Consider the following 11962-nt stretch of genomic DNA (forward strand, 5'->3'; position numbering starts at 1 on the left):
TCATATATTGGTCATATAGCCTGTGTGTGTATTTTAAGGTGATTAGATACCAAATAAAGTGGAGTGCCCATAGTATGAGTCTCTTCACTTGATTAAACTGAAGAATTTTGACAAGAGATCTGGAAGGGCCATTTCAGCTCATCCTAAATTTAGATCTGTGAAAAAAAAAAGTGTGGGCTCGATTTAAAGATTGTTCAGCTCAGATGCCCTCTTAAATTATTTAAGAAGATGGGGTGGGGGCAGGGGTGGAAGCTGTTTGTGCTAGAAATTTTTAGAATTCTGAGGTAAGAAACCAATTCTCTCGAGTCTCCTGCGTATTGGGAGGGGGAGAAAATTCTGTGCAAGCAAAGAGAACTCTGGATGGAAAAATACTGCTCCGGGCTTTAGAAGTATGCATGGCTTGGTTTGAATTATTTCCCCACTCTCCGTATTTACTCTTTCTGTTGCTCCCCTTCTTCTGCCTCAGTCAGAGGGAGGCCAGATTAGAGCTCCAAAGGGCACCGGAGCCTGCCCCCTGCAGCCCATTAGCTCATGCAAGGCTTAATAAAATACCTAAGATCTCAACTCCCACTCCATCCGGGCTCAGGCAACGGTTACTGTGGGGGCTACGTCTAGACACACTTTAAATCAGTCCCGGAAAGAAACTTTGGTCGTTACTAACGAGGGAAAAATAGGCATGACAGAACATTGCTTTGCTGGTGCGTTGGGGTTGTGGTTGCAATAAATGATTTCGGTTCTCTAGAATGAACTCCAAGTAATGAGGAGACTGGTTCTGTCAGGACCGGTGTGCGTTGACTTCCGCTATCCCTTGGGGGTCTGTCTGTCCGTCCTGTTGGGGGGGGGAAAGAGTTGGGGAAGCGTCATCGAGGCTAATAAATGGGGATGCTTAAGATAAAAAATGGATACTCTAGGTCTCTCAGGTAGAAATGGAGCTCCTAAAAGAATCTCCTAGTTTCAGCCAAAGCCAGAGAAAGCCAAGGGGGAAAAGACGTCAGGATGAGAGGCTGGAACAAGTCTGAAGGCAGAGCAACAGAACGGATGCTGGGCGCGCATCAGGTGGTGGAAGGAGGGTGTTACCCAGCGCCCAGAAAAGGCCCGACTCTGCTAGGGGGGGATCTGCGCTAGAGGTAAGTGGGCGTCTGGAGGAGAGCTGCGTGCCATCTTGCTGTGCTGACTTGAGGACGGCGCCAGGCTGGAGTAGGAGTGGGTCTCCCAGGTAGGCCTTGAGGGGTGGGCTCCAAGCTCCGGCCCCGCCGGGCTGCGGGGGAGGGGAGCCACGAGTCCGAGGGGAGCCGAGCTGGGCGGGGCCAGCATGCGCCAAGACCCTGAAGAGGGCGTGACCGGGAGCGCAGCCAATCCCATCGCGTTGGCGCTCGGGAGAGGCGTGGCTGTCAGGCCCCGCCCCAGCCCCGCCCCTCGCCGCCTAGTCGGGTCCTCGGAGCTCGGCGCGCCACTCGCTCGCCGAGAGGGAGGAGGAAGCCGCGAGTTCCGGAGCCCCAGCCCGCCCAACCTTTGCTCTCTCTGGAGATCATGGCTGCCGAGGAGGTGGCGGCGACCAGCGCGGAGGCCGGCGAGCTGGAAGGCGGCGGGCTGCTGAACGAGATCTTCACGTCGCCGCTCAACCTGCTGCTGCTCGGCCTCTGCATCTTCCTGCTCTACAAGATCGTGCGCGGGGACCAGCCGGCGGCCGGCGACGGCGACGACGACGAGCCGCCCCAGCTGCCCCGCCTCAAGCGGCGCGACTTCACCCCGGCCGAACTGCGGCGCTACGACGGCGTCCAGGACCCGCGCATCCTCATGGCCATCAACGGCAAGGTGTTCGACGTGACCAAGGGCCGCAAGTTCTACGGCCCGGGTACGCAGGGTCCCCCCCCGCTACTCCCCAGGGGGGCGCAGAGACAAAAGAAAGGCTGGGCGGGGGGGGGCTGGGACCTGGTAACCCCGGGGTGGGGGAGCTGGGCCGTCCCCCGCCGAGGGAAGAAGAATAGAGGCGAGCCGGGGAGCGCGGGCCGGGGCCGAGAGGCAGTGGAGGGGGCCCCGACCCCCCCCCCCCCCGTCTGTGCCGCCCGCGCCGGGCCGGCGGTTGGAGCAGAAACGCTTCTGGCATTCCCGCCTGGAGGCGGGATGGGGGGGGGGAACCCGGCGAACCTGGGAAGAGGGACGACAGCGCAGGGTCCCGGGGTGCCGGGGCTAGGGGCTCCCGGGAAGGGGAGCGGATTCGATCAGGGAAAAGGGACCGAGAGCGTCTCACCGGAGACCGGGGCTGGGCAGCGGGAGGAGGGAGGTCCAGAGGCGGAGGAGACGCCAAGGCTGCTGACGCCGGGGCGGGGGGGGGGGCGGAGGGTGTAGCCGTGGAACAGTGTGTGTGCGTGCCTGTGTGTGTGTTTGGGTGCGCGCGCGCGTTTGGAGGGGGGGTGGGATGGGGGGGCGGAGACGGGATCGGCCGCAGGTAGAAGTATCCTGCGAAGAGGTGAGGGATGTGCCGGGCACGCGCGCTGCGAACGTGGCGTGTGTCAGGTGTGTGTGTGGCATCTGTGGGTATGTGTGCGCGCGCGGCTTCCGTGGCAGAGTGTAAGGTGGGAGGGGGAGACCGTGGGAGGTTCCGCCGCGGGCGGGGGAGAGGGGGTGGAGGAGACTTGAAGCTGGAAGTGCTTTTGACATTTTGGTCCATGGCTGCGGAGAAAGGACGAGATGACCCTCCCAACCCCCCCAATTGTTTGAAATGGTGTGAGGATCCTGGGAAACCAAAGGGGGTCTAGGGAAGAGTGCTTGGGACTGCAGGAAACACCAGGAAGAAAGAGGGAGTTAGGGGGCTGCTGAGCCGTTTCAGGGGGCAAGCAGGAAGGGACCTCAAAGACCCATTTCCAAGCCTGACTGAGAAGCAAAATCACGATGCCCCTGAGAGAGAAGTACAGATTCTGGGGCCCAACCACCAGACACCACCTGTTTATATGGTGTTTGTAGGGGCATGATTTCCAAAAATTTGTCTTTTAGCAGGGATCCACCACTTGAATTTGAGAAGCAGCCAGTTTGGAGAGACTTATCTGATAGAATATTTGGAGGAGAGAGATTTTTACCTCCTTCAATGTGGACTAAAAAAAAAAAAGGGAGCTCTGGAATGTGTCCACTTTAACCTGTGCTTTTTCTTTCCCCACACCCCAGCCTTCCTGAAGAGAGGCATGTAGAAGGCCCAATTCAGTCATACCCAGTCTCGCTTTGTCTTACTCTCCCCCCTCCAAAGAATCAAAACCAGATGTATTAAGGTTCTTAAGTCCACCTAGCAGGTTTTTCTTGAGGTCAGTAGATCTACTTTCTCTGGGCATGTGACTGGACTTGAAGCATGCACCTGTATTGTTTGTCACCTAGAAGCGCTGCCAGTAAACATGATCATGTAAATACTTCTGTAGATACGGAGTTATACCATAAAATAGTCAGAACACATGTATCATCATGTTGTGGTTTACAGAGTCCTTGAGCAGGGAGGTTAGGCCTGTGCATAGAGATACCAAATGAGTCAGACCGCTAGGGTTCTAGTCCTGATTGGATCACTGATGAGAACTGGTGTAAAAATTGGCGGTCTGGGCATTAGCTGTGCCTTTTTGGAAAATGATAAGGATTCCCATTGTGGGAATCTCAAGTCCCTGGCCTGCACCATCATCCTGTGAGTCGGTGAAGACGATGCTTCCTGTTAGGATCCCTTAAAATGCATTATTTAAATGTCCATTATTCTAAGCCTGGCACTGGGGGAGCAATGAGAATAGACTAAATTGGGCAAAGATTTCTGCTCACAAAGCTCAGCTTCTCTTGAATACACATTGCAGTGAATACTGTCCCGAGACATCCCCTCTCCCTTCTCCAGACTTTATGCTCCCCTGAGGCTGTGTTTTAAGTGTTCTGTGACCATAATTTCAGACATGGTGGATCCAAAACCAGCACAGTTGGCCTATTTTCAAGCACTAGATGCGACAATGTCCACTAAATGTATGTATTTGTGAAAGCCCAAGGTTTTTGAACTTCTAGTTCACTTGGTGTAGCATATATTGTTGGTAAGGAGTAACCATTTTGGGGTTCAGTGATAACGGCTGTGTTGCAGAGTACCACCCTTGATGCCTGAGGCCCTCGGTTCCATCTACAACCAAAAGAAAACAATTCTTTTCAACCTGACTTGCCTTTAAAAGTTGATCATATATTTTGTCTAGTTGGTAAAAGAGAAAAAAGGAAAAAAGGAAAGGGGGAAAAAAATGTCCCTGGGTTGAGGTTTCAGGTGACTAAGTATATTGAAACTTGATCCATTCTCATATTTGGCATGGTGATTACTTACAAACACTAATGCCAGGGTTACATACTCAGTCTGTCTTTGGGGAAACAGCGTTTAAAGTACACCGGATTCTTCTCATTGTGCAATATTTAAATGTCTAAATAGCAACTTTACCTCCAGAATTATTCGTTCCTCCCTGCAGAAAAAATGTGGTATAATGTAAATTATAATGTTTTATAGAGGTATTTTGACCCATTGATTCATTAGTCGTTTTCCCCCTGAAATTATCAGCATTATTCAGTCTTCATGGCTACCACAGACCAGTGACAGAGCTGGTGTTCTCTGTGCCATCTCTTTATTGACAGAAGATTATGTAACACATGGATAGTTTTCTGATTCATTGGATACTCATAAAAAAGACTACTGCAGATGCCACATGTTAATGTTTAACATAGTCTAGTAGCCAAAGATCTCTATATATTTGACTCATGAAGACCTCTCAGTAGACATTTGTAGGGAAGCATCTTCATGTATGCCTTAGTGTTCATTAAATTATCAACTTTCACTGGAGTACACCAAGTATGTAGAATACAGAGCCAGGCGTCCAAGTTCAATGTCCCAAAGTTGAATTCTGACCTATGGACTCAGTATTATCTTGGATCATTCTGTACAGCTACCACAGAAGATAGGCATTCATGGATGGAATGTGGCTTTTTAAATTGTTTTTTTTTTTTTTGCTCTGTGAAATTCACAGGAGCTGCATGATAATATTGAGCTCTTGATTTAGTTGACTTATTTAAAAGTTTCATTTTTTAATTGACGCAATGTGATTTACAAAGTTATTCATGGTTGTGTTTAAGACACACAGTGGTGCAGTACCAATCTCAACACCACCACCAGTGTCAACTTCCCTCCACCAATGTTCCCAGGTTCCCTACCATATCTGCCCCCCTCAGCCTGCCTTCTCTTGACAGACACCTTGTTAAGTTCAGTTAAAGTTTGGGACTCTTGATTTCAGTGTTGTTGACTCTGTGGTTTGGATATTTGGCTCTATCATTCCTTAACTACCACCTTTGTACCTCAATCCCCTGACCTATCCCCCATTGCTTCTCAACTATTTTTTTCTATTCCTCCTCCCTATACACTAGGACCAAGGTTGATCTGGGCACACTCCCTTTAAAATATCACATTCCCTCATCCAGTTTTTCTAAATACCACATATTTGTGATATCATCCTATTTAATCCTTTCTTCTGGTTTATTTCATTTAATATGATGTCTTCCAGTTCAATCCATGTTGACACAAATTTCATGCATTCATCATCCCTTACAGCTGTGTAGTATTCTAATATATATATATATATATATATATATATATATATATATATATATATACTGCATCTTCGTGATCCACTTACCTGATGTTGGATACCTAGTTTGATTTTAAATCTTAGTTTTAATGGTAGCAGATCTGTCTGCATCTAGTAGATGAGGATCAAATGTCAATACCACTTATGGTTTCATAATGGAAGTTACTCATCCCAAAGAGGAATGTGTTGGCTAGGAAGCTGTTTTCTGTGTATGAACCAGAGAAGTCGATCACCTAATAACACACTGGTCTTTGTTTTTCTGTTTTGTTTTTAAAGAGGGGCCCTATGGGGTCTTTGCCGGAAGAGACGCATCCAGGGGACTTGCCACCTTCTGCCTGGATAAGGAAGTGCTGAAGGATGAGTATGATGACCTTTCCGACCTCACTCCTGCCCAGCAGGAGACCCTGAATGACTGGGACTCTCAGTTCACTTGTAAGCATTTTTCAAATTGTGTCCGGATCAAATTTCTACCAGTAAAGGGATTCGTGGCAGGACAATAGTTATTACTAAGCAGCTTGAAACTTGGGAACATTCTGATAGGCTCTCCGGATCTTGGGCGGATCAAGTGCATGACTTCAAGTAATTGCAGCAGTGCTGAGTCACTTGGCCATGACTGTGTACCAACTTTAAGTTAGCTCTCAATGGAAGCTTAGGTTTGAGGTTTTGTTTTCCAGTTTTTGAGAGGGTTGCATAGATTAAACACAGGGTGCTTGGTGGGTGGGGAAAGGAGAGTGACCGTAGTGGTTACAGACGGGTATTTTTACCAGCCCTCCTACAGTGTTTGATATCTAAAAGCAGCCAATTTATCTGTAGAAGAATAGAAAGTTCATATTTTACAGAGCAACTTCTCTAGCTGTCTCATTGAACCAAGTTCTAGGCCTCATGTACAGGCAACACTTCTACTGCATCAGAGTGGTGTCTCCAATTTTTAAATGTGAGCAGAAAATTTGACCTGGCATTACCGCGTCTAGGAGTTAAGTTCAACTTTTGAGAACCGATGAGTGGGACTTAACTGAAACCCCTGTCTTCCAAGTTATTGTTGGTTCGTTTTCACTGTCAAGCATTGAGTGAACGAGATGAAACAGTGTTTAAGGACCCTGACCATCTCTTTAGAGATTTTTCATTTCAAGTGTCACTGTTTGCTGCTCTTTAACAATGAGTTCAGCAATGCTGTTTGTGGGGGGCCTGATCCAAGCGTGTTTTTTTTAATAACGCTGGTATCAGGGAGATTTCTTTCTGGATTAATAATTAGCCAGATATGGCTCTACCTTTAGAGTTTGGATCCCAGACTAAGTGTAGCTTTCAATTTTATGGGCATTGTCTTTTACTTTGAAAACACCGTTTAGCTAGCTAACCTAATAATCCCTGCTCTGCACTGGAAGAGTGACCATAGTAATAGATTCTCCCATATGTATCCAATGAGTTATCACCGTAACTTACTAAAATTTATTTCCTAGGGACATGCCTATCTCAGTGGGGTAAAACCCTAGCCCTCCCCCTTAAACTAAGCATTGCCCCCAAAGACTACTAGTATACCTCAGCTTCGTTCACTGCAGGTATGGATTCCCTTAAGGCAGGTTTCTCAGCTACCGCTCAGCTTTTATTTGTCTTACACGATACCGGGTACCTTAGGGACCTTTGTAATATGTTCACAAAGGGAAGTTTCAATTGTTCCTGATGATTATTTCACACAAAGGCAGCTCCAGTTACCTGGTTGGACAGGTTGGTTACTCTTAATTCCCACCCATATTCCGAAAGAGGAGCCTCTTAGCCTCTGACATTGAGATTCTTTTTTGTTTGGTTTGGTTTGGTGGCCACACTCAGCAATGCTCAGGAATTACTCCTGGCAGTGCTCAGGAGACATTGAGATTTTTGTTTTGTTTTGGTTTTGGTCCACACCTGGCAGTGCTCAGGGCTTACTACTGGCTCTGCACTCAAAAATTACTTCTGGTGACAATCAGGGGAGGATCAGGATATGGGGTGCTGGGGATTGAACTCAGGTTGGCCCCGTGCAAGGCAAGTACCTAACTGCTGTCACAACTATTTTTTTTTTGCTTTTTGGGTCACACCTAGTGATGCACAGGGGTTACTCCTGGCTTTTCACTAAGAAATTACTTCTGGAGGTGCTCAGGGGATGATAAAGGATGCTGGGAATTGAACCCAGTTGGCCACGTGCAAGGCAAACGTCCTACCTGCTGTGCTATTGCTCTAGCCCTGACATTGAGATTCTTTTTTTTTTCTTTTTGGGTCACACCCAGCAATGCATAGGGCTTACTCCTGGCTCTGCACTCAGGAATCACCCCGACGGTGCTCAGGGGACCATATAGGATGCTGGGAATCGAACCCGGGTCGGCCACGTGCAAGGCAAATGCCCTACCTGCTGTGCTATTACTCCAGCCCCGACATTGAGATTCTTAACCCTGCAGTAACTTGTTGGCCAGAACATAGTCATTAGTGATAATGGTTTCTCACTCGGTCCCTTCTCATATCTTTTAAAAATCTGCTTTGGGGGGCTGGAGCGATAGCACAGTGGGTAGGGCATTTGCCTTGCACCCGGTCGACCCAGGTTCGATTCCCAGCATCCCATATGGTCCCCTGAGCACCGCCAGGAGTGATTCCTGAGTGCATGTGCCAGGAGTAATCCCTGTACATCACCGGGTGTGACCCAAAAAGCAAAAAAAAATCTGCTTTGGATTCTTGACAAATCTGTTCTTCAGCATTCCAGGGCTGCCCTGCTCCTTTACCACTGCCTGTAGCCATGCAAAGCTTTCCCCCTTGTCAGTGCATAGTATCTCCATCTCCTAGAGCTATCGAGTAGCAGTTGAAAACCACTGCCCTCAACTCTTAACATTACTTCCCTTCACTCTCAGGCAACTTGTCTCCAAACACCACTTCATTTCTTCTCCAAATCTTCTTAATATGGGTCACACCCTTCCCTCCCCAAGTGGTTTGAACATCCTTGCTCTGAGTTGCCAGGGACCAACTTCTGGCCAATACTAACCTCACTTCTCTCATTCTTCTCTCATTCCTCATGTGTATCTCCTGTCCTGGGTCCCTCCAGAGTAGCTCCCTTTCCACAGCCCCTATTTCTGTTCAGGGCCCCTATAGTTTTTCCTTTCCTAACTCATGCTTTCACTTTTCCTTTCCAGCAACTTGCTTCCTTTCTTATCTCAATCCCTGCTCCTGGCTCTGGAGCCCCAGAGATGCATCCTGTTTGCCCTGCTTCTGATTGGCTCCTTACTATAACCTGCCTTATACCACAGTGATGCTGTTGTTGCTAAAACTCTATTTTACTATGTCATCCCTTTATTGTAAACTGTCAGTGCCCTTTGCCACTACAAACTCCTCAATCTGGCTTTCCACCTACTTCACATTTCCCCATGCTGCTGAATCACCCGTAATTCCTCGCTCTCCTCTTACCCACTTTGTCTCTTTATTGCTCCCTAGGTAAGTTTCAGCTCTCTTGCATGCCTTTGCACAGCATTTCCCCTTTCTGGAAATCTTCCCCAAATCCTTCACACTCTCCAAATGCCCCTACCCTCCCAACCCTTAAGAAACCCTCACTCAGCTCCACTCTCTTGTCCAAGATCACAACCCTCTTTTCCCTTAACTTTATGCTCACTGTTCCATATTGCTGTTTTATATTGCTGCCTTCTGAACAAAACTCTCTAATTTCTTGTTGGCAAAGACAGTGCTGTTAATCCCTCCTTTTAATCCCCTCAGAAGCCTGGCACACCATGGACTCGATTGTAGGTCTGCATAAGTGCTATAATGTGAAAAGGTGGCAGGGCTTCTTAACAAAGCTTGAGAATGATTATTGGTATTTTCTTTCTCTCCATCTAGTCAAGTATCATCACGTGGGCAAACTGCTGAAGGAGGGGGAGAAACCCACCGTGTACTCAGATGATGAAGAACCCAAAGAGGAGAATGCACGGAAAAATGATTAAAGCATTCTGTGGAAGCATATCTATTTTTGTATTTTGCAGAATCATTTGTAACATTCCAGTCTGTCTTTAAAACATGGTGATTTCAATATTTAGAGAAGTTTTGAACCTGCTGTAAGATTTTTGAATGAACATCACTAGTGTCCCTGATAAAATTAACTTCTGTCTAGACTGCATGATAATCTTGTGTGTCAAGGAGCCAGAAAGTGAACTACAGGGTTGACATACAGATGCTATTAACTTTTTTCTTCTATCTGTAGTGAGTGCAGGTGGAGTTGGAGTTGGTTTTTCCAGAGTGACCAGTCCCCCAAACCAGTTTTTAAAGGAAGTTTTAATGCGCCAGATCCCAAGGATTAACTTCATCGTGATGCTCCCTAGAGACAGCAAATCCCTTATTTCTCAATTGACCTCACTGCATGATTTATGGTGTTTTCTACCTCTAAGGCAAGTCTGCAGTGTTCTCAGGCTTTTGGTATTGATTAGGCAGGACTGTGCAGTGAGATGGTGACGCTCCAAGCTGGGCTCTGTTGAGAGAAACTTAGGTTAGTGGGTGTCCCAATTGCTTCATTGTCTGTTGGACACAGATGCCCTGGTGAACAGTTATTTGCAGGGAGACTGGAAACCAAATATGAACCTTCGAAAGAAAGCTTTGGGAAAAAAATCACTTGGCTCACTTAAAAGAAGTTGGTAGAACTGTCTTCCCCATCCCCATGTACAAGGTGTGGGACTGTCGTTACTAGCCATGAGAGAGGTGGAAGGGCAGGTGAAACAGGAATGGGGAACAGGTGTGTTTGCTCCCCCAGGAGCCTTTGTGCATTGTGCGTACTGCTAAAGAATGAGGAACCCACCCACTTCACTAGGCAAGAGGTTTCTAACGTTTATTCATAAGGTGACAGTTCCTCTGGTGTTACAAAGCTTATAGCCACTACAAGAGTAGTAAAGTGTCTAGGTCTTTGCTATCAGTCTTTTGGTTAACAAACTTAGCTTAAGTAGACTATACAGTTGTATGAGTTTGTAAAAGTATTACATGAACAACTAGTGCAGTTTCAAACTCTTGTAATTGTAGTTAGTGTATTTTGTTGTGAACCGTGTTTAATGGTTTTACCTCAAATCAGAAAACAAAATTAAGTGCTTTGGTCAGTTAATAAAATGGTTATACACAACAGTGTGGTGGGTTGTTTTGTTTCTTAAGACTGAATCTAAGGAACCAGATTCAAACACAGTTAAAAGGATGTTTTACTTCTGAAGTGATTTTTTTTTGGGGGGGTGGAATTGAATTGGTATTCTAAACAACTCCAGGAGTAAAAGTTCATAGATGTCTCACACTAGATAATAAGTTGTAATGTTAAGAATTAGTGAAGAAGACCAGGAAGATAGCTCAAAGGACTGAATCTACAATGGGAACCCCAAGTTAGAGCACCAGGACTACATGGGGTTGTGGGATTCTGAGCACTGTAACAGGAGTATCCCCTGAACACCATCAGGATATTTTCCGTGCTGACTCCCACCCCCTACCAAGAAAATCGTGGATTTACTTACCAAATTGTGCTGGGTATCAATCCCACTGCCTCACACATGTAAAGCAATACTTACTATCACTGAACCCCACTCACAGCTCATAGAATTTTTGTAACTTCCAATTCTGGCTCTTATGTCAGAACTTTATAAACTCAAACAAGGTAGACTGGGCATTGAGATCTGTGGCAAGATTATGAAGGGGCAACTGCACTAGTGGGATTGTTACCATGTGTTAAAGGGTTTTATGGATTGTCTTTCAATTTTTTAAAAAACTTTTTTATTCAATCACTTACAAAGATGGACCCTTACAAGGCTGTTCCTGATTGGATACAGTATTCCAACACCCATCCTTCCACCAGTGTACATTTCTCAGCACCAATGTCCCCGGTTCCCTCCCATCAAACCCCCACCCCCACCCCCTGCCTGCCTCTATGGAAAGGCACTTTTCTCTCTCCTCTCTCTCTCTCTCTCTCTCTCTCTCTCTCTCTCTCTCTCTCCTTTTAGGCATTGTGGTTTGCATTATTGATACTGAAAGGTTATCAAGAATATCCCTTTACCTACTTTTAACCCTAGGATAGGTAAGATAGAGGAAGAGACCAGGATGATAATAATATCTGGGAATGATCACGCTGTGATTTTCTTTTAAGGTATCATTTGCTCATGAAAGTATTCAGGGATCTGAAATAACGAAGTTATTTCACTTCATGACAGAGAACATCAGATCTGCATATGCAGTTGGTCGTATAATGTTAGTCTGAATTTTGGTGTTTTGCCCTACCTTGTAGAACAGAAAAGAAATGGACTCTAAACCAAAGAAGCCTCCCAGGTTTTCTTTTCTGTTAGATTATATTGAATCCTGTTGCCTGCTTTCTT

The 11962-nt window shown here is 46.6% G+C and overlaps 1 protein-coding gene across 1 annotated transcript; it reads left to right on the plus strand.

Annotated features, from left to right (window-relative positions):
- The first annotated feature begins 1417 nt into the window (after nt 1-1417).
- On the plus strand, nt 1418-10734 carry PGRMC1 (progesterone receptor membrane component 1). Its single transcript, XM_004614463.2, has 3 exons — nt 1418-1855; nt 5904-6059; nt 9471-10734. Exons 1-3 carry the CDS (start codon nt 1531-1533, stop codon nt 9572-9574), a joined length of 585 nt encoding a protein of 194 aa, XP_004614520.2. The 5' UTR covers nt 1418-1530; the 3' UTR covers nt 9575-10734.
- Nucleotides 10735-11962: the final 1228 nt, after the last annotated feature.

This window comes from Sorex araneus, chromosome X (genome assembly GCF_027595985.1).
Source record: "Sorex araneus isolate mSorAra2 chromosome X, mSorAra2.pri, whole genome shotgun sequence".
Taxonomy (NCBI): Eukaryota; Metazoa; Chordata; class Mammalia; order Eulipotyphla; family Soricidae; genus Sorex; species Sorex araneus.

Excerpts from the sequence above, each read along its gene's own strand:
- PGRMC1 (XM_004614463.2), top strand. The coding sequence starts at position 1,531 with ATGGCTGCCGAGGAGGTGGCGGCGACCAGCGCGGAGGCCGGCGAGCTG. Across the intron at positions 1,856-5,903 it reads CCGCAAGTTCTACGGCCCGG|AGGGGCCCTATGGGGTCTTT; the intron begins GTACGCAGGGTC and ends TTGTTTTTAAAG. Across the intron at positions 6,060-9,470 it reads CTGGGACTCTCAGTTCACTT|TCAAGTATCATCACGTGGGC; the intron begins GTAAGCATTTTT and ends CTCTCCATCTAG.